This window comes from Tauraco erythrolophus, chromosome 2, assembly GCF_009769465.1.
Source record: "Tauraco erythrolophus isolate bTauEry1 chromosome 2, bTauEry1.pri, whole genome shotgun sequence".
In the NCBI taxonomy this organism is placed as follows: domain Eukaryota; kingdom Metazoa; phylum Chordata; class Aves; order Musophagiformes; family Musophagidae; genus Tauraco; species Tauraco erythrolophus.
This window is the reverse complement of record NC_141466.1, coordinates 30,685,053-30,707,968: the sequence shown is the minus strand read 5'-3', so window position 1 is coordinate 30,707,968 and position 22,916 is coordinate 30,685,053. Positions and strand designations below refer to the sequence as shown.

At 45.4% G+C, this 22,916-nt stretch overlaps 1 protein-coding gene across 1 annotated transcript in view; it reads right to left on the bottom strand.

Moving 5' to 3' along the window:
- The window catches only part of LOC104377313 (gamma-aminobutyric acid receptor subunit rho-2), a 40,915-nt gene that overhangs the window by 13,301 nt on the left and 4,698 nt on the right, over window positions 1-22,916 (bottom strand). The window contains exons 2-3 of the mRNA XM_086608200.1: window positions 18,359-18,465; window positions 3,563-3,630 (exon numbers count right to left, since the gene is read on the bottom strand). Of these exons, the coding sequence (XP_086464326.1) occupies window positions 3,563-3,630; window positions 18,359-18,465 (175 nt within the window). The remainder of the gene's footprint in view (window positions 1-3,562; window positions 3,631-18,358; window positions 18,466-22,916) is intronic.

The following is a 22,916-nucleotide window of genomic DNA, read 5'->3' as shown; positions in this document are numbered from 1 at the left end:
TCTCTAGACCAATGATTTTTGCAAATAGATTTTCCTGACAAAATAATTTCAGCCAAAACAAAACATAAACCCCTAATCAATGTATTACAGTACTCAGTAATGTTCAGTCCTAAAAGAGATATAAATACTACCCAAGAGAAGCACTGCCCTGCAGAATTATTCTTCAATCCTGGCAAAATTATCTTGAAGGACTATGGTATCAATAGCATATTCAAGAGGAAAAACTTTCAGAATTAGCTTAATGATCAGCCTAAACACTGAGCAATTTATCCCCAAAAGAACTGAATTGTTGCAAACAGCAACCAAGCGAGGGAACTGTTTTTCCTACTGCACAAGTGCATAAATAAAGCTCTCTTTTAAGCTCGTTGAGGGGGCAGGAGCTTCAGTCACACAAAGGAAAACATCTGTTTGCTGATCCTGACCTGGCAGCTGCTGCCTTCTGAGCTGAATCTACTCTCTCGTGCTGAGAGATCAAATACACTTGTTTTCTTTATATTCCCAATTAAGTGAGTGGTTACGGGAGCCACAGCTGCCAAGCCCGGGCAGGCAGTGACACAGGCTGGGATCTCTTCCTCACCACTCAGCAACTGCTTTCTAAAACCACCACCTCGTTTTGCTTTGCTGATGACAACCCATGAGTTAACCTGACTCTCCCTTTCAAAGGGCTGCCCTGGCAACTGTCTCACATTGCCAACAGGTTTTTTATTAATTTGCAGGAGAAATTTGAATTTGTCAGTGCCAGCCCTCATCTTTCTGCTCTGTACAAGGCAGAGGTAGCCAGACACCTCTCTCTCCGACTATGGCAGAGACCTGCCAGAGGGACACTTCTGCTCACTCACCTGGAGGTCCCCACCCTCCATCCCTGCTCTCCCTGGGGATGCTACCAGCTCCTGTTCCATACTGGCCACTGATCACCTTCCCCTTACAGCTACAGTCCCAAAGGGACACTTCCAGCAACTGCTGCTATCAGCAGGGCTTAGGTTGCAACCTGGCTGGAGAAGTCAGTCTCAGGGGCTGGACAAGCAAATCACATCATCTTGACCAGAGCTGGGAAAAAGGAAAGCAAGGAAGAGGCGCAACTGATGATTTCTTAGGAGTCAGTGCCATTTACACCAGAATGAAAAAAAGGCGTAAAAATGAGCCTGACTACTCAGGGTAACCAGCCCTGGGTAGCCCTCCAGCCATGACATGAGAGGAGGGCCAGGCAGCCCGAGGTTGCAGAATGCTTCTGGGCAACTCCATCATGGGAACACATGGGGACAGGAATCAATGCGGCATCAGCCAGGAACCCCTGGTGTGACTAACAGCCACGTTGGTCGGAGCACAGAGACTGCCCATGGGGACAGCATGGGAAGGGCCACACCACTTCCCAGGTGTGAACCTTTCCCTGTCCTGCCGGGCAGGAGCCCTCTCCTCTCTCACCTTCAGCACCCTGCTCTCTCCAAACAGGCCTCCAGTGGCCAACGCACAGGGGACCAAGTGCTGCAAACACCAAGCCCAGGTGGCAGATTCTAAGTACAAAATCCCACCTATGGATGTTTTCTCGTGGTGCAAGTCAAATGAGGCAGAAAAGGGGTTTATTTCATAGAATCATAGAATGGTTTGGGTTGGAAGGGACCTTAAAGATCATCTAGTTCCAACCCCCCTTCCATGGGCAGGGACACCTTCCACTAGAAGCACCACTTATGAGTAGGAAAATCCCTTAGGGAACAAGTTTTACAACCAACTGAGAGAGCAATAGTACCTGCTGGAGGCACAATGAATGAGCCTATGGAAGTGCCTCACTTTTGGCAGCACATTTCATGTCTGTGCTGTGGTCCGGACAGCCTTGAGAGCACTCCCTGCCAGTACGCGTAGCAACAGCCCATCCGTGCCGGCATCAGTTTTAAAACCACCTGCTTTAAATAGCCCCTGGCCGCTGCCACTGGCACGCGTTGTCTTGTAGGTACCAGGGGTGGTGGCTGGTGATGATTCAATCTGGTGGTTCTTTGGGGCACCAGGTGCCTGATGAAGCAGCAGTAGGTAAACGTTGCCTGACCAACGATACCCAATTTCTAAGGCTGCTAACCCTTCAGAGCAGTTTGAAACAAGCCCTGCCTGCAGCTCTGCCCTGCCTGCAGCGGGGAGATGAAGCGGTCACCTGGCTGCAGGCACAGCCAGTCTGTGTCCCCTGGCCATGCAGACAGCTTACTGCCCACTCTCCTCTCCACAAACACCCATGCTGGGACAAACTGCTGGAAAAACAAAGCAATGTAACCCAGACTGATCTGGGAGACCATTCTTCCAATCCAAACACAAGACAGCAGCTGACATGGAAGGTATTTCTCCTGTGCTGGGAAAATAGGACTGTGAAGCTATCTATAGCAAAGATAGAGAACTGACCTCAAAGCTTTGTGACGAGTAAGATTTTTGTTGAAATCAGATGCTCCTGACAGCATTGCAAGTTATTTACTTGCACTAATTAGGTCTCTTTGCTGCTGTGAGATTATCCTGATATATTGGAGCCCCAAGTCTCCTTGTGACAGTCATTTCCTGCACTGACAGCTCCTTCCCACGCTCTTCATTGCATGCATCTTCCCAAACCCTCTCTTTCAATATCCAGACAGTCAAGCTCCCTTCTTTTAATGAAGGTGTAATTACACCACAGTAGAAAAAGATCAACCTAAAGCTGTTCCTTTAAGTCTTCATGTTTTGCCTAGACCACAGAAGGTGCCCAGGAACAGGAGGGAAAAGGCAGGAGGAGGAACCAAGAAGCTTCCTCTTCTCCTCTATGTTCCCCTTTTCATGTCTATTTCCAGCATTTTTATTCCAGTTCCTATAGCAAAAAAAAACCCACTAAAGAATAACGTGTGTTAACTAACACTCCTTTCTCAGGGAACACCTTGAAACCTGTTGAGGGTTAACAACTGCATGTGTTTCTTCCTCTTTTTTAATTAATAAAGAAATAAGATGCTAAATCACAATTGACCTTGGTGCACATTTCCTGAACAGCATCATCAGTGACTGAAAATCTATTCCCCCGTACCAAGTTCCACTTTGGCAGAGGCAGTTCGGGCTCCCCTTGGCAGTTCCCATTCACAGGGCTCAGTGAGGTTACTGCCAGCGATGAGGAAGCAGGAGCAGCTCCTTCACATTTATGTTGCCAACTTTTCTAATGCACCTCCCAGAATCATGCATTTAAAATGGACTCAATGGTTCCCTAAGGAAGAAAACTCTTGCAGTAAGAGTGGCCTGTGTGAACTTCACCATATACCTTCAAATCTTCATATGCAGCTGTTTATATTTTTGGTTGTGATAGATCCTTCATAGCACTGATTATTCTCTCATTTAAGGTCCTCTTTTCCTTCATACTTTTAATATTTATCTGATGATACAGAGATAAACCTTTGATCACCTGGTTTTATCAAAGTCTTTAGTTCTGAATATCAGCCTCTCTGAATTTGCCACATGCTTTGAACATGCCAGTACTTTCATCCGACCAATAATTTGAAACACACAGGTTTCAAGTGGGAGACACTTTTTATGACTTGGAGTAATTGAGGCTTAAAAGAGGATTACGTACCATGTCAACCTCAGAAATGCTATCCAAGCTTTCAACTTGCACATCCACCCCAACAGGAATTGCAGGGCCTGTAGGAGAATGAGATTTAGATATGTAAATAACTGTTCTTTTACACTATCTGCATTTAATTAGCACTATAAGGTGACACGCAAAACATTTCTGAACATAGATTACACTTTTCTGTTCTTGATTCTTCACAAGGGGGCTGGGGGAAGAGTCACTGAATAACCATGTAAGGCCTCTTTTGAAACACTGAATTATCTTCCCCTTGGCATATGCTGCAATGTTGATGCTCTGCCCAGCTAATCCAAAGCTTGGATGAAACATCTGCATGTTTTTAAAAACTGAGCCATGCCATCATAAATTTTAGGCCTTTATGAACAAATTTAGCTCCAAGAACAGGGAACTGAGGAAGAAACTGCAAGCAATGAGCTCTTCCATGTGGATTTCTCATTTCTTATTGACAAGGCAAGCTACATTAAACTCTCAAGAGGCCATCACCATTTTCATGCATATGACTCTCCTATGAAGACAGGCTGAGAGAGTTGGGGCTGTTCAGCCTGGAGAAGAGAAGGCTCCAGGGAGACCTTCTAGCAGCCTTCCAGTACCTAAAGGGGGCCTACAGGAAAGCTGGAGAGGGACTTTTTACAAGGGCGTGTAGTGATAGGAGAAGGGGCAATAGCTTTAAACTGAAATAGGGGAGATTTAGATTAGATATAAGGAAGAAATTTTTTACATTGAGGGTGGTGAGGTACTGGAACAGGTTGCCCAGAGAAGTTGAGGATGCCCCATTCCTGGAAGTGTTCAAGGCCAGGTTGGATGAGGCTTTGAGCAACCTGATCTAGTGGAAGGTGTCCCTGCCCATGCAGAGAGGTTGGAACTAAATGATCTTTAAGGTTCTTTCCAACTCAAACCATTCTATGATTCTATGATGTTAGTAGTTTTCCATAGTAGTTTTAAAGTTGGCAACCAGAGAACTCACCAAGAGTAAAAAAGCAGAAAACATTCCATAATAAATGCATACTCCTATATTACTAGAAATCCTGTATCAAAACTTAGAATCATGTATCTTCACTGTAAACTGCTGTTCATTAACATCCAAGACCTCCTCAAGTTCCCTGTAGTGTGTCCTCACGCAGCTTTTCCCTTTTCTGGTGCACTGAGGAGGTATGTGCCTACAGAGACGTGCACGCCAAGCACAACCCACTGATTACCCACTGTTACCTGGAGCCCTTACCCTGGGTCTCACAGGACTCGCGCCGATATGCGTACCTAGAACGTATCTCCTGTCTGGGCACTGTCAGTGAGACAGACTGTGATGAAGGAAGTAGCAGCGCTGCAAACACACCTGAGACTTGCCCAGCAGAAATGAGGTATTTGAGGACAATAGTGGTCTCCAAGAAGGTTTTCAAGGATTTTTAGGACCTGAATTTTGAACCCAATTAGCAGTTAGATGGTATGTAAGAGGTGCCACAGTAATTTTCTGGTTCTGGACCCATATTTGCATGGTGCCAGGCGCAGCAGAGGCTGCTCCATGCATGTATTTAGCTACAGCAGCATCTTCCTCAACATCGCATCCAAGCTCTGAATACACTGTACACCTAACAAGACAGCAGAACTGCTGTCCTGAGAACACAACAGACTTTTGCAAGCTGCTGTCCATCCCTCTCCTGTACCTGCAGCGGCACGCACTGACTCCCACGCATCTTCAGGGCTGCTTTTGAACACAGCCTTACGTTCGCCTCTGCTGGAGGAGAAAGAAGTGCCAACCTGGCTTCGGTAAGGAAAAGATAATCACAAAGCCTATGAGACGAGTTGATTATTGTGTCTGGCCCTGGTACAGATTTTGCTAGGGCTTTGATAAGCCAATCTCACCAAATTACAGCAGAGTATGCTGATGGTGACGCTGCCCCCCTTCCACATGTAAGGCTCCAGCCTGTTGTGTCCATGCCGTCCATCAGCAGCTGTGCTGGGTACAGGCACCCTGAAGCAAGCCCTGTGGAGGTGGACCAGGCTTCTTGGCACCACCAATTCCAATCTAAGTGGATGTTACCCCCAATGATGAAGCTGAAACATGGCTAACCCAGCATTTTTAGATGACTCCTAGATGCTTACAAACACCTTCCCATCACATTCAGACACAGAGCTGTGTACTTCATGCTTAAAAAAAAAATGCCAGTAAACATTTCCTCGCTCCTATTCATGTCTTGGTGGTGTCTGTCCAAGCTGAAGGGTGTTTGCTAGTAAGATTTACTTGGGGAGAAATTCCAGTTAATCAGCACTGGCATGTTTCTCAGAAGCCCAAAGACTTTGGTGAGATTTTTCACTCCAGTGACACAAGCCCATCTCACTCCTTTTCCTGGCTCCCTTTCACTTGCTTATACACTGTAAGCAACTACTGGAGCCCAAGGAAATTCTCATCCCTTCGGCCTTCAGTTCCCTTTATCCCAGGTATTCCCAAAACAGGGAAAACCCACAAAGGCCCAGTCTGCACCTGCTGATAAAACACAGACATGCTGTCACAAACACGTCCAGCAGCAGGGCCAACAAGTGCTGAAGAATTTTTTCTTCTTGGACATAGATCTTCACAACACAGGGGTGCTCATTCAGCAGGTGAGAACAGTCCTCAGCCCCTTCCCCAAATGACACAGGGAATGACTTTCAGCAAAGGGTGAAGTTGCACAGAGGAGTAGACTGAGCTTGCAGTGGGACCTTCTGTAGAAGGTCAGCTCACTGATTGCTCAGCTCACTGACCCGCAGAAAATTAACCCAGCTAAAACCACCACCAGCAGCAGCAAGTGGACTATTTTCTTCCAAATCCGTGACTTGAATCAGCCCAAGGAAAGACTTTCCAGGTGGCCAAGTTGGCCATCAGGGCCAGAGGAGAGAGAAGTAGAGGAGGATGGCAAGAAAGCAAGCCCTCTGCCTTTGGTGACACTGGCTCATCTCCTCATGAGCCAGTTCCTCCTGCCTGCCAGGCCAGGAAATGTGCTCGGTCCCCACTGATCTGGCCACTGTTCAGTAGCCAGTGGATTCCTTAGACCATCATAACTTGTCAAAGAGAGGAAAATCCATACCAAAATCACAGATATCTTTTCCTTCTTGTCCTTGCCATGCATCCTTTCTTTTGACTGCCTCCTTGCCCTAGGAGGAGACATTGCTCATGCCCCTCACAGATGTGTCCTTCCTAATGTGCAAGCCAGCATCCTACAGACAATGACCAGCACTTGTCACCCAACAAATGCATCAACTGCTGGTTTGGCCAGAGGTAATGGTGGCTTCATTAAGTGGAAATATGTGGCAACTACTTCACAGTATTCTGCTCCCTTTTGTCCTGGTTAGTTGAGTAGTTGTGGAGTGTCATAAGGTCTAACAAGCAAATTAGCTTTTGGAGCGCTGCTTTTAAGGAGGTAGTTTGTTATTTCTGGTTCTTCCTGGTTCTGGTTTCAAGATGACAGAAACTTCCCCAGGCAGAACGAGATGTAGTGATGTGGGAGCACGAGGCACCTACTTCTTTCCCCTTCAGACATCACACAAACACACACACACACATAAAATGTCACAGGAATGGGGATGGGGACTGCTGGCTCCTGTGGTCAGCTTCCCTGCCTAGAACAGAAGCCAGCAGAACCCTGAACCTGACTTTTGATCACAAAAGCAAGCAAATCCAAAGGGCTTTTTACCCTCAGGAATCAGAAGGCAGTGCCCCCCCTCAATGCTTGTGATTTAAAGGTCTGTTTCCACCCCAGACTGCGAGCATGTGTTGTAAACTGAAGTTTAGAAGCAGAGGGAACAAAGTCAGTTCTGATTTTCTCCTAATTTTTGAAGGGAGAGACACACGCTGGGCAGCCCCTCCCAACTTCCAGACTGCAAGAGACACTCTCTGGGTATGAATGTTTAATTTAGCCTTGATTCAGGAAATCGACACTCATCCAAATTCTTTTTACTGCTGCGATTTCCACACTTGACTGAACACTAATCACAGATTAAAAAAAAAAAAAAAACCAACCAAAACAAAACACAATAAAAAACAAATACAGCAACCAAAACCGTAAACAGAAGAACGCTGCCAAGTTGGCATTTGTCCCTCTCTCCTATTCCTTCCCTATCTGCTCCTGAAGATAAAATACTATGTCCACATTCTTGTCTTCTTTCATGTTCCTGAACCAGATGCTCAGCTGGGCTCCCAGATAACCGGCAGTTACCTCACTGCAAGGAAAAAGTCTCAGATTCGGTCTGGAGCTGCCATGAAGCTTTATTAAACCCAAAATAAAAGGCGTTCAGTGTAAAGCTGGATGGTCTGGAAAGCTCTTGAGGGAAGAGGCCTGGGCTGGGTTAGGTGTCTTGTACAGCAGTGAACCTGCTTTTACATTTTTTCTTTTCTGCAGTTAATCATGAATTTGAGGGATGATAAAACAGTGAGTATAACAGAGAGGGGGATAAATCATTTGACCTCTGAACTCAGATTTGAAGTTCTTAGTACAGACAGTATGAAGATGAGACTGAAAAACTTAGCAGTGGAAACATTTACCCTGCCGTTCTTGGGCAAAATCTTACTACAATCAGCAGGACAAATCACTGCTTTTCCCTTCTCCTAGCTCCTCATTCAGCACCTGGGGCTGAGGCAATAAGAAAGCACGAGAATGGGAATGAGAGCACCTTGAGACACCAAGACCCTTTGGAGGAGTCTTGGACAAGAGGTTGAGCTGAGCAGGAAAGAGTGCGTGAAGAGCCAGTGGAGCCAGCCCAAGTGTTGCTGTCTGGGAGACAGTGGCAGGAACCAAATGATCACCAAGTCCTGCTGTAGGCGATGAGCATAACTGACAATGACAATTGCAGATTCACTTGGCACATCACTTTTCAAAACTTCTGCTGAGACGCAGTTTCGCAGAGGCACTTGATGCAAGCAACATTGTAAATGCGTGCAGCTTCTGAAGCAAAACAGAAGCCCTGTAAAGAAACTCCCTCTTTAAACCACAGAAACAAACCTTGGTTTTCCTCAAAGGTCATCTCGGCTACAGCACATACCATTGAATTAAATGGCTGCTGATCAGTTACAGAAAGATGTCGAGAGATCTTTGGTCTCACAAATCATTGGAGTCAGTCGGGAATTGCTAGATTTTTAATCCTGTCCCTCTGGAAACTAAACTGTTCAACCATTGGGACTCCAGATCCTTCACCAAATTCCTCATCAAATGCTACTAGGGATGAGCAAAGAGAAAAAAAAACTCTTTATTGAGAGGAGCAGAGGATGAGGAAGGTGGGAAAGGGAAAGGAAAAGAACAGCTGAGGTGGAATCTGACACACTGAGCAGGTAGACAGAGGACAAGCAACTTAGATTATAGCATTAAATGCAAAAAAAAGCCTTCATCAATCAGCTTTTCTTTATCATAAACCACATTTTATCAATATTCCTTTTTTTTCAGAATGACAAAATACAGAATGGTCAGCCTGGAGAATCACGGGCAGGAAAAGACCTGAATACTGAAACACTGGAGAAATCTCAAAGTTCATGCTCTCTCTAGGATGTTCACTGCTGGATGAGAAGCTAAATGAATCCACTGCAGAAGCTGTGGAAGTGACAGAGGAGAGGAAGCAGTGCTGCTTTGCTTAGAGACAGCAGCCCAGCAAAGCTTTTCAGGTCATACTTGAGGGCCTCTGAAAAGTTTCGGCCAAATCCATGGAATTATTTAAATTAAACATGAGCGCACGTATTTATAGATCAAGGTCTAGAGATAAATTATATAACACGCAACTGAAGTCTTTCTCCCAGAAACAGCAAACATGTCGACATCAGTTATCTCCATCACTGTCCACAGCAATATCTTGCAGAACACAAACCCTAACTCAGCAGGACTGGTACAACGAGAAAGCAAACCCTGGACTCTTACAGAACTTCATAAAAGTCACAGACTTCCACTTACAACACAGAAACGAACCCACTAATGAACTATTCCCCTTGCATCTCAGACGTAGCACAGTGGCAGCTTCCAAGCAAGCTCGAGACACTCGCACGATCGTTAGGAAGTTTGACAATATAAGAACTGGAAAGGGAAGACAGAAGATTTTCCTTTTGAAGGAGACATATGTATTTGCATGTTGAGAAGAATTTAAGTGATTTGAAGCACAACTCAAGGCTGATGGGAGGGCTTTTGCTTCCTCTCATATTGGGCAGAATCCACAATTTCTGCATAGGATTTACATACGACGTGACAGAGCAACTTTGCACCCTCTCACTGTAAAGGCACCTTCCGAAATTGCATCAACAACGTCTTATTTCTGTAAATTCCTGCATGCCAGTGTCTTTGCCTCAAATCAAAGATACTCAGGGACCAGCCTGTCAAGGTGTTTGTGGCTTTATGTGTCTTTATTCCTTTGCCAAGTTCACAACCCAGTATCCTGAGAATCAGTGGCAAGAGTGTTCTCTCATTTTTCTTTCCCCTACAGTAAAATGCCCAGTTTTGTGGCCTACTCTTCTGTGAAAACCATTACACATTCAACTTAAGTGCTGTGTATAGAAAAGATCCTGTACAGAAGACCTTCAGAGAAGACCCACTTTGTATCTGCATTCAGTGGTGGTACAAGGAGGAAAGACCAACTCAAAGCCCAGACACAATAAGTCTCCGTTCTGGGTGGGTTCTGACACTGAGAAGACTTTGTGTCTTGTTTCACCTTACAAATACTCCAGTTTGAATACAAAACTCTGCCCCAGGTTGCATGGAACATCTAATTTGGAGCAAACCCCTCCAGGGAACCCAGGAGGTTTCCACCAGTCCAGTTCAGGAATGACTTCAGAAGGTGCCCAGCATTAAAGCCTGTCACATCCCAGCATGTCTCAGCACTAAAACCATCCACTGAGGAGCAGCACGAAAGCTGCAAAGGGCCAGGCAGTTCCCCATCAGAAACAGGGACTGGATAACACTATGGTTTTTATTTTTCAGCACTGCAGCCAGCTTTGGAAGATAGGGAACAGCATGCTACCGTGAAAATGCCTCTAGTCAGTTTTCCACTCCGGCTCTGGGACTAAAGCTTTGCAACATCTCTTTGATTTTTCTTTGGCAGTGATTTCAAACGCTCATTGTTTTTCTCTGAGACAGTCTCTCTGTCCCCTCATCTGTCCTTGAAGGACTGAGGCAAAGGTAGGTCCTGAGATGCATGGGAAACAAACAGGTTTGAGACTTCTTTGCTGTCAGATATGTTGCACACACCCAGAGAGGCTCACAAGTGTCCATAAGGGATCTCATGTCAGCAAGCTGCAAAACAGTCTTTGCTGTTTCTGCATATATATGTATGTATGTGTATGTGTATATATATATATTATGTTTTTTAAATGTATGTATGTATGTCTGGGAGCTCTTAGGTGTGGGCAGCTTCCAGGCAGCCACTGCCAGGATACGCTTATCAGCAGCCACATGACTGCAGACACTTTTGTTTCTTCACATCTTATTAAGGGAGAAGCGGGTTTTATTCCAGCCCTAAGTGAACTACTGATGCTTCATTCACTCCATCATTCATCCATCCTGACAAAAATACTGCCCGGATGGGAAGCGAGGACCAGCTGATGTTAGGCTATTAGGCTATGAAGAAATAGAATAAAAGTCCAGCATTAGGTTGCTCCTCAGCAAAGGAGATACAGCTATTTTGAGTATCAACTAAAGCTGCTTATTCACAGGGTCCCTGTAAAATATGAGATGTCATAGATGAAATGCTTAAAATGGATGTTTAAGGAAGGCAGCAAAACAAACATTTACATAATCTTTAAATATTAGTATTTGTAAATAATACCTGAACATCTGCTAGCTAGAACAAGGTCACTGACATGGAGATAACTCCCTAAGGGTCAAAACAAACACAGACCGTTTTAGCTTATGTAGGCTACTTTGAACATCAGCAAAGCAAAAATCTTTTGTCATTACCACTGTACCCAACAACCTGTCTGTAATGGGCTGAGAGCTGGCAAGACAGCTGTGCTTACTGGGCTGTTAATAACACAACTTACACAACATTTGCTTGCTCACTTGCTCTTTATAAAGACACTTTTTCTTGAAAAACCCTTCACCTTTCTCTAGTGTTTTTCTTCCATTTCATCTTGCATAACCCCAGCCCGCTCTGCCCAGTGGTCACAGCTGTGTTGGGCTGGCATCTTGCTGACTGTCTTCTGTAGATCAGCAGAAGAGTCGCCATGGCCACCATAAAGCAGCTACAGACCCCATCCCCTTTTTCTCATTCAGCGATGTCTAAAGCCAGTTGGATGGCTTTCACCTCTGCGAACTGGCTTGATTCGCCTTCTCCTTCGGTAGCTTCTGCGACCCGTCGAGTAGGACTCCATACAGCAGCTTTCCATTTTCGATGTTTTCCTACAAGGCGACAGGATCCGTCCGTAAACAGAGCGTATTTCTTCTCATTGTCTGATAGTTCATTATAAGGTGGAGCCTCCTCAGCACGTGTCACCTCCTCCTCCTCTGGTGACATTCCAAAGTCTTTACCTTCAGCCCAGTTAGTGATCACTTCCAAAATTCCTGGGCGATTGAGGTTTCCTATCCGAGCTCTTTGTGTGATCAGCGCGATCCACTTGCTCCATGTGGCATCAGTTGCGTGGTGTGTAGACGGGACGCTCCCTTTGAACATCCAGCCGAGCACTGGCAATCGGGGTGCCAGGAGCAACTGTGCTTCCGTACCAATCACTTCAGAAGTAGCTCGGACTCCTTCATATGCTGCCAGTATCTCTTTTTCAGTTGGAGTATAGTTGGCTTCGGATCCTTTGTATCCTCGACTCCAAAACCCAAGAGGTCGACCTCGCGTCTCCCCTGGCGCTTTTTGCCAGAGACTCCAGGTGGGACCATTCTCCCCAGCTGCGGTGTAGAGCACGTTTTTGACATCTTGTCCTGTCCGGACTGGTCCCAGGGCTACCGCATGGACTATTTCTTGTTTAATTTGTTCAAAGGCTTGTTTTTGCTCTGGGCCCCATTCAAAATTATTCTTCTTTCGGGTTATTTGGTAGAGGGGTTTTACAATCTGGCTGTAGTCGGGAATATGCATTCGCCAGAAACCCACAATGCCTAAGAAAGCTTGTGCTTCCTTTTTGTTGGTTGGTGGGGACATAGCTGTTATTTTATTGATCACATCCATTGGAATCTGACGACGCCCATCTTGCCATTTTATTCCCAAAAACTGAATCTCCTGGGCAGGTCCCTTGACTTTACTCTGTTTTATGGCAAAGCCTGCTTTCAGAAGGATTTGGATTATCTTTTCACCTTTCTCAAAAACTTCTTCTGCTGTGTTGCCCCATACAATGATGTCATCAATGTATTGCAAATGTTCTGGGGCATCACCCTGTTCCAGTGTGGTCTGGATCAGTCCATGGCAAATAGTGGGGCTGTGTTTCCACCCCTGGGGCAGTCGATTCCAGGTATACTGGATGCCCCTCCAAGTGAAAGCAAACTGTGGCCTGCATTCCGGTGCCAAAGGAATTGAGAAAAACGCATTAGCGATATCAATTGTAGCGTACCACCTGGCTGCCTTTGACTCCAATTCATACTGAAGTTCCAGCATATCTGGCACGGCAGCACTCAATGGTGGTGTAACTTCATTCAAGCCACGATAGTCTACCGTCAGCCTCCACTCGCCATTGGACTTACGTACAGGCCATATAGGGCTGTTAAAAGGGGAGCGGGTCTTTGTGATGACTCCTTGACTCTCCAGTTGACGAATCAACTTATGGATAGGAATTAGAGAGTCTCGGTTGGTACGATATTGCCGTCGGTGCACTGTTGTATTAGCAATTGGCACCTGTCGTTCTTCGACCCTCAGTAACCCCACAGCAGAAGGGTCCGTTGAAAGACCAGGCAAAGTAGACAACTGCCTGCCTTCTTCTGTCTCTACTGCAGCTATGCCAAAAGCCCACCGATACCCTTTTGGGTCTTTGAAATACCCTCTCTTAAGATAATCTATGCCAAGGATGCACGGTGCTTCTGGGCCAGTTACAATAGGGTGTTTTTGCCACCGCTCTCCAGTTAGACTCACTTCAGCCTCTAACACAGTCAGTTGTTGAGACCCCCCTGTCACTCCAGAAATACAGATGGATTCTGTCCCTCTAAAGTTTGACAGTATCAAGGTGCATTGGGCACCAGTATCCACTAAAGCCTTATACTCTCTGGGGCATGATGTGCCAGGCCACCGAATCCACACAGTCCAGTAAACTCGATTATCCCTCTCCCCCACCTGGCTGGAGGCAGGGCCCCTCTAATGCCTGTTATCATATTCATCAGAGGAATCAGCAGGATTGGAGTCAGGGTGGCTAGGAGGATCAGCCCTCCCATTTTGACTAGTGGACTGCTCACTGTAGACTGGGGCAACAGCTGTCCTGGAGAAACTGGAGAAAGTTCTATTCCTGTTGGTTCTTCCTCCCAACTGGCGTACCCTGGCCTCTAAAGCGGAGGTGGGTTTTCCATCCCACCTTCTCATGTCTTCTCCATGATCACGGAGGTAGAACCACAGCTCACCCCGTGATCTGTACCGTCTCTCTTGTCTCTCTCGAGGAGGGTAACGCCTGGTTCTGACAGCTGAAATTCTAGAACGTTCGGGTGGTGGGAAATTTACTTTTTCTCTTAATTCTCGGACCTCTTCAGACAGCTTTTCCACAGCCGCAACACAGGTTCGTATAGAAGTGTCATCATCATATCGTCGGAGGTAGGTGACCAGATTACCTACGGATAGTGGTGCTTCATCGTCCCCGAAGTCCATTATTGCCAATGAGGTGGAATATGCTGCTGGCGCACTCCGTATAATCTTCTGCCACATTGGTCGTGTGCACCGGACGTCATCTGGATCTTCGAGTCTTGGTCCGCTTCTCGAATCAAGATAAATCAACTCTCGCACAGCCAGTTCTCTCAGATACTGAATAGCTTTTTCTATGTTGGTCCACTTGCTTACATTACATGGCACCTCGTCCTTGTAGGGGTACCTTTCCTTTATGGCTGCCAGGAGTCGTCTCCAGAGGCTGCGGACTCGTGTCTGCCTTCCAATTGCTTTATCAATGCCTCCATCCATGGCAAGGGCTCCCAGCTGCCTAGCTTCACTACCATCTAACTCCAGACTATTGGCTCCCATGTCCCAGCATCTGAGCAACCAAGAGACAATGGGTTCACCTTTAAGACGGCCATAATCTTTTCGAATATCTCGCAGCTCGCTCATTTTTAGAGATCTGGTGGTTATCCTCTCATCTATGATGTCACTCCTCCTCCATTGAGATTTCCTCTGGGGCGAAACAGAACGCTCCCGCTTCATTTCTCGTGATGGCCCTGGTTGCTCTTCATCATCATCATCCTCTCCTCTGCGTTCTGACTTTCGCACACATTTCCTCGGTTGCTCTTCCTCCAATCGTTGTGATGGCCCTGGTTGCTCTTCTTTGTCTGGTTGCTCTGATGGCCCTGGTTGCTCTTCCTCATTTGGTTGTTGTGATGGCCCTGATTCCTCTTCTTCATCGTCTAACTTTTGTATACATTTTCTTTTCCTTACGGGGGCAACTGATACCGTTGTAGTCTGAGTAGCTATAGTGCTTGTCATGGGAGTTGAGATGGCAAGCACAATAACCCGAGAAATAAATTGATATACACCCCTAAATGGCCGATTGATTTTGAATATATAGATAATTAAACATATATTCAGGAGACCTTGCAGGACAATCAAACCGGTTAAATTATTCCAATGATGTTCAGCATTATCAAAATCAACATAACCTTTAGTGAATGAAAAGTCACCGGTATAATTGGCGATGATATCCGCCAGGTGATGCTCAAAATTAATAAACGAGTTCCACATCACCATCCCCCTCTGCACCGCTGAATACAAAGACTGAGCCGGTCCCAGCACCGATGATCTTATCAGAGTTACACCGTACAGTATAGCAAAACCCTTAATTACCGATAACATACTTTTCATGCTAGTCCAACACCCAGAGCCAGAAAACCGCATAAACATTCCACCTAACATCATATAGGGTAGATAAGACAATAAATTATGAATGTCCGGTAACATGTACGCAAGCATAACAAACAGCATTCCGGCCAGCCACATCGTTATCTCAACCCCTTCGAGCCCCACGTTGGGCGCCAATTATAGACTGTTGTGGGTTAGGTTGAACTGCCCCCCCCACACACAGCCGGTGACTCTCCCTCCCCCACCCCCAGGAATGAGGGAGAGAATTAAAGGATAAACGTGAAACCCGTGGGTTGAGATAAGAACAATTTAATACAGATGATTTAATACAATGTAGGTGCTCACCACCCCCTCGTATGCGAAGCCCGTCTCGTCCCGAAAACTGCAAATCCCGGACGAACGCGAGGCCCCGAAGTAGAGAGGGGCAGAGAGGGAGAGATAGTACTCCGAGAGTGGGAGTACTGGGAGAGAGAGAGAGGAAAGAAAAAAAATGAAAAGCAATAGAGCGAAAAACACAGCAAGCGCAAAAGAGCAAAAGCGGCAAAAGCCAAAGCGCAAAAGCCAAAGCGCAAAAGCCCTTCTTCCCGGCTGACCCTCGCTTTTATACTGGGCATGACGCTGCACGATATGGAATACTAATTGGCCAGTTTGGCCCTCAGTCTTAAGTTCCACACAAATCACAAGGGGAATCGTGTCCCCCTTGTCCCGCCGTGCTTCTGCACTCCGGCACACTGAAAAGTCCTTGGCAGCTTGTTATCAGCGTTCTTCTCAGAGTGAGCCTCTGAGTAAAACCAAAACATGGAGCTTTTCTAGCTGTAAAAAAAAACCTCTGTCCCAGCTAAAACTAGGACAGTATGAAACAATGCAACCTCCTATCCCCCTTTAGAAGATAACACACAATCTAGTGACACAAATCAATGCAGTGTTGATCAAAATCAATGAAGCGTTGATTCCATCACTGGAAGTGTTGAAGGTCAGGTTGGATGGAGCTTTGAGCAGCCTGATCTAGTGAAAGATGGCCCTGTACATGGCAGGGGGGTGGACTCAATGATCTTCAAAGGTCCCTTCCAACCCAAACCATTCTGAGATTCTGTGATAAAGAACCTCTGTGTTGGGCAAGCCATGTGGTATGGCACACAATATCCATGACGGAGCTGCATGCCAACACAGCAAAGCCAGACTGAAGGCAGGGGACATCCAGCCAACACCTCACCGGTCCAGGCTTTGCGGACAGAATAAAAGAATGGAAAAAAAGAAGTCTAAAAAGTCAGGTAAAGAAAACCAAGACAAATAAACAAACGGGAGACTGAGCCAACAAGGTGGCTGGCTGGACAATCCTGACAGTGATCATCTCTTCCTGGCGCCAAGAGGATTGAGGTCAGTCCATGAAACCAATTTCAATGCTCCCTGTTTTTTTATCTTTCAGAGGTCAGGTTCTTTCCCAAACCCACCCTGCTGAAGGGCTCACCTTCCAAAAGAAGCAATCTTGCAGGGGAGGAAATACCAGCAATAAGCCATAATCTCCCTTTCCATAATCAGAGGGTGGAGCAGCACTACTGCTGTCAACGCGGTACCCAAGTGGAGCAGGTGAGGGACCTGAGAGCAGCTCATTCTGCATCACTTTTCCAGCCGATTCAAAAAGGAGTCAGCATGACCAGTGCCAGTGCCTCCAGAGTCGGCTCCCAGGCTTCAGCCCTGACCCTCAGCTGTACACCCGGGCTTATTAGATGTGCTGGCACCAACTGCAGAGAGATTTGCGTATGTTCCACCTAGAGGACAATGCAAGGCAAACTCTTCAACCCTAAAAATCGCAGATCAAGCTTACCACCCTTTATCAAAAGAGTTACCTCAAAAAGGGAAGGCTGGACTGCAAGTTCATAGTAAATTACAGTGGAGTGGGAAAAAAACCAACACTAGTGATGACACATTTTAGACTCTGGAGTTTGGAGATACATGAATTGTGAGCCTGGTGACAGCACTGTGCTCTCAGATCAGCACATCTGCACTGTGCGGCGAGAAACATCTTTCCAGCCACGCCAGAAACGAGTGAGGTCGGAGAAGCTCTGTTCTATGGACCAGGTGCAAAACGCAAAATACCTGTGTTTACCCACTGGACAGGGAGATGTTTCGTTTCCTCCTAGAAGGCTGATTGACAGCAATGCAGTACTAGTGACTCAGCGAAAGCTGCAGAAAACTCTGCCCTTAGCTCTGGAGGTGCTTGGTTATTGATCTGTTCAGAGCAGGAATTTCCATGCTGGTATACCAGCATATTTTTTATTCAAGTACTCTTTTACCACTGAGGTGTTGAGCTTAGAAAGACCAGGAGAGCATGTTCCTGTAACTGAGCACAACAGAAAACAGAAGTGAAGGTGATAGAGGCCTCCCCTCTTCTCTTTTGGTTGCTTTAGAGAGTTTGAGGTAAGGTTTTATCTGGATGAAAATACTCCATTTTCTCCTAGCAAGGATAGGATGGGATCCACCTAATGAGTTCTTTACTATGGGATTAGATCACGTCAGCCTGCAACTGAGTTCACTGCAACTTCTCAACTACAAATGAACATTAAAACCTGCAGCTTGTTTATCTTTTCAACAGAGTGAAATACTTATCGGGAGGATCCGTCCTGAGCTCTGGGGAACACTAGCCAAAAAAAACTCCACTTCAGCAACACGAAGGAGTGTAGGAGCTGTGCAGAGATCTATGAGATGAGGATGAGGCCTCTCTGAATTGCCTTGAATATCTCCTGAAACCACCCAAGTGCTTTCCCTTCAGTCTGGAGCATCTAGCCAGAGGCTTTTTTTATTTTTTTTTTTTTTTTAAATTAGATGAGCATAAAATTAACAGAATATTTTTATTCTCACCTCCAAAAGCTGGCCGCATGGTGAAGTCATGGTCATCAACCCTGAGAAGCTGCTCCGTCTTTCCTTTCCAAGTTTTGGTCACGTCATGATTCTTCTTGTAGATGTGACTGCAAAAGACAGCAATAGTGTTGGTGTGACGTCTCTGTGCTCGAGTGGCTTCTGCTTGCCCAATTTCAGAGCCCCAGGAGCAGCAGCTTTGTGGGGCACAGCCCCACGGAGGGAATTGGGGATGCTGCCAGCACCACGGTGAAGGCCAGCGCGGCAGCTCAAACGCTGCCTCTGCCCAGGGTTAAGTGAGATGGGGTCCCCAGTGTGGGCAGCTCTGAGGTCTCAGCCTGGCTATGAGATGGACATGGTGCTCTCTTCCACCCCGGACACCGCGGCTCCCGGGGAGGCACGAGGCTGAGAGCACAGCATCTCACAGAGGAGCTGGGATGCAGCAAATGTGGTGGAGCAAGAAACAGTATAAGAAGCTGACTCTGTCCCACACATTACACAGCCAGGACTTGGTCAGGTACTAAAGTGACATTATCATGAGAAAGCTCTTTTTGAGGGTGGCCACGCAATGTCATATGCCGTTCTCAGACTATCTGCCCCACGAACGTCGTTTTAGTAACAACAGTTTGTGTGGACAGAGGGCTCGCTTTGTCTGACTTTAAACAGTGACAAAATCACCCATATACCTCCACAGCAGCAGGAAAAGAGACATTTTATCTAAAGAAGCCAGCAAGATCTGCACTCCTTTACTTTTCTGAATATTAAGGGGGAAAAAATCCTGACTTTTTATTTGAGAGATCGTGTAACAGTAGAATGAGGATAACAACAAACTCCTGAAAACAGTGTAAGAAAGTCACTAAAATGGCTTAAGTGGGTAACTAAACAGCAGACAGACAGACACTGCATGGACTTTCGGAAGAAAATCCAGATCAGCATCCCTGGTGTTCCCCAGTGATGCAGGAAGGAGGACTTGGACCATTAAGATTCCTCAATCCCTTTGCTCTGGACAAAAGATCTGACAAATTGTAAATACTGCTGCAATTAGCTGTTTGCCAGCAACTTACTAAAAATAATAATAATAAATAGAAAGAACTTTATATAAAAGTGTTCAGATTCTTTTGCCTGTGTAGGAGAAATATTACTGACAGTAAAGAACAAAAAATCTCTGAAGAAAAATAAAAGGACTACTCTAATAGATACAAAAGTGAAGGTGAATTAAGCTTAAAATTTCAGTCAAAAATTCAGAGCTTACAAAACAATCACCCCTCTCATAAGGGTGACTGTGGAAAGGGATGTGCTTAAGGGTCATTGAAAAACAAAGCATGATGATTATGAGCAAAGGGAGCACAAATCACAAATCAGAAGAAAAGTTTCCCGTCAGAGCAATTAATTCAGAAAAAAAAAAAAAACTATAAAACCTAAGGGGCGCTGATAGCTGCAGCTAACATTGATAACATGTTTACTTTAATAAGGAGGCGAAGAAGCAGCAAGAGAATTTTAAAAATTGTATTAAATGGATGTTTTGAAGGAATGTAAGCCCCTGTGCTCCAGGGCACACACTACATAGGAAAATTTGGATTCCTCTCACCTCACTTTGGGCTCCTGTTTAAACGGGGATATCGGAGCATCTCTCTCCCTGCTGGCTGTAAAAAAGAGCCAGCTGGAGCAAACCCATTCCCAACACAGCTGCATTAGCGTTTATCTAAAAGCAGGGCGGGGATAAGCCCAAGCACAGCCATTAATGGGAACGGCTGGAGGCAAAATTTTAGCTTTTAACTGCTTGCTGCAGGGGGAGGTTGTGTTTTTTGCAAAGGTTAAGGCTGCTGCTGAAGCGCTCTGCTTCGCAGTCCGCAGTCCTGCCTCTGCTCCCAAAAAGCTGGAAGCAGAGAACCACCATCTTCCTGTGTCTGCTTGACCTAAACCGTCAGGGAAAGGCCTAAGCGCTAGTGAACATTCAATCATCAAATCTCTCTACTCAAAGAATGGGGGAAAATAAATCAAATTAAAAATCCAATAAAATTTTGGATTGCATGCTGCGGGAGGAAATAGTATGGAAAACCCTGGCGATATTACAGTGCCATCTTACAGATCGATGGCACAGCCTCACTGAACACCAAGCTCTGATCAATCCATTTAAAAATCATCAAACACCAAATAGCAGGCAGGAGAGTTGCTAAGAACAAGTCTGAGGCTGCAGAGGGCTGGCTGCTGACACCAATGCTGCCTTAGGAAGAAAACAGAGGTTTTCAGGAACTTCTTGAGCCAGGAGATGTGTTGAATAGCCAGCATTTAATCATCATTTCATGCCCAGTCCTTCAGGTACAAGACAGAAGACTCAGTATTTTCAGATAGAGATCTGTAATTTAATTTTTAACAAATTTAATCCATTACGAAGATTTTGTATAGAGCTATTTTTAATGACAGGCAGTCTACACAGCCTTTAAAATATTTAATCACTATTTTTGTCAATTTAATCTGAAAACAAGACCAACTTTTTTTGAAAAAAACCCAATTCTTTATAGCAGTGTGGTCATCAGCTATGCTGGTATCTTCTGATGCTCTCCGACAGGTATCCATCCCATGCCGCCCCACCACTGTTTGGCATAGGAAGTATCTCATTATCTGCAGCGAAGTTGAATACAGCCACCAGTGCCTCTGCAGAGCTGCAGGATGGACTGAACCCTCCTGCCCATCGGGCGCCTTTACTGACAATCTGATCGCTGGTATCTCATAAATCCTCCCTGATGTACTTATGGTATTTAGCGCTTCTGATTATAGATTTGTCAGGGTTTCTTTCGGCTTTATGTACTCTCTGCAATCCATCACTATTCATTTAAAGCCATCCGTCTCTTTTTTGCCATGTTCTTCGTATATAATTTTACTGTTGTTTACACTTTGCTCTTGTGGGATGAGTTTGGTAAAATTGTCTTTTCTGAGGACTTGTTCTGAGTAAAACCAAAACACGGAGCTCTTCTAGCTGCTAAAAAGAAGAGCTAACACTGTCTCAGCTAAAACTAGGACAAGAGGAGAAAAGGGGACAGGTATCTCACTGAGCTTCTCTAAAGGTTCTTCCATTAGTGTCCTAAATTTTTTAATATATTTTCCTTTCCAGTCATTTTTATTCAGAATTGTTCTCAATTGCATAAAATAGATCTTTTTTATATTGCCAAATATATCGAAGAAAATTAAATTTTGATGGCATGGGAAATCAGAGATAACTGCTCAGCAGGACTTAAAAAAGCAGCGGGTATCTACGCAGACATTCAGACCTTTCCAGAGCAAGATAAAGAATTTACAAAACTGGAAACAGTCTCATGCTGCATGGCATAAGGCAATGGCTAAGTAGTGAGCCTGAAGGGAAACGTTATCTCCAGCTGGAGCACAGTGTAGCTGCCAGCAGCCAGGGTCCAGGAGGTTTCTGCAGCTCCCTCTGGAGAATTCAGCATTGACTTTGGTCATAAGATGGTATCTCATGGTCATGGGACATCAGTTCCTAGTATCCTGTTTTCTATTGGGATTCAGAAAAGTATTTCTGCAGTTTCAGTGAAAATCTTACTGCAATTCAGTGTGTTCTCTGGGAAAAGAACCCAAAATGCGTTAGTTGAAGGTGTCATTTATTTGTGTAGCAGCCACAGCAAGCTGGAGGAGATGCACACTGTGTAAACCTGGCACTAAGAAAGGTACAAAACCTCCCTGTTTTCTAACCAGCAAAGCATATGACTGCTGCAGAGATCCCCTGGAGGATAAAGGAAAAAGAGAAGGTACAGTAACAGTTTACGACTGGCACAACAATTAACTCGCTCCTAGATGAGCATTCCAAATTTATTATCTCCATTAGGCTCTGAGTGTATCCCACGTAGATGTGTATCTTTAATACTGATGTACACAGATCACATGGGATCAGATATGGTCGAGAACTTTCTGACAAGCTGCAAACCTCCTCGATTTGGGGAGGTCTCCTTCCATTGCCTCTTAGGGCCATCAATTCAATTGCTTGACAAGTCCTGGCTGCCCAAGAGGCCCTGGTAGCTCTATCAAGAAGGCAAGTCTATCTTGATTTACATGGATGGCCACACCAGTCCCTACTCTTCCCAGAGCTTCAAGGGAGAGGGAGAGGGACTCTTGCCCTACCTCTGAATGCCATATGCTCCACACTGACTCATCTGTGGTTTTATGACTGCAGCAGGAACAAAAAGGAAGTGATTTTCCTTGCCAGATTTCTAGAAAAAAAAACTAAGTCAGACTCTGGAAAATGATGGACAAACTGAAAGGATGTGGACGATCACTGTTATCGTATACATTAGGAATATCTCATGGTCACATGCCCAACACACCTTACCATCTGTGGCTTAGGACCCCCATTTTTGCTTTTTTTTTTTATAAAGTATGGGTTTTAATCAGAAAAAAACCCACCACCTGTTCTACAGTTGTTCATATTTTTAGCTTATTAAAGATGAATGCAGAACACATTTGTTCTTCCCAGCAATAAATGGAGTCTTTTTTTACCAAGCGTATCCTAAACCCTGCACTCCTTGCCTCTTCCTACATCCATTCAGCTCAA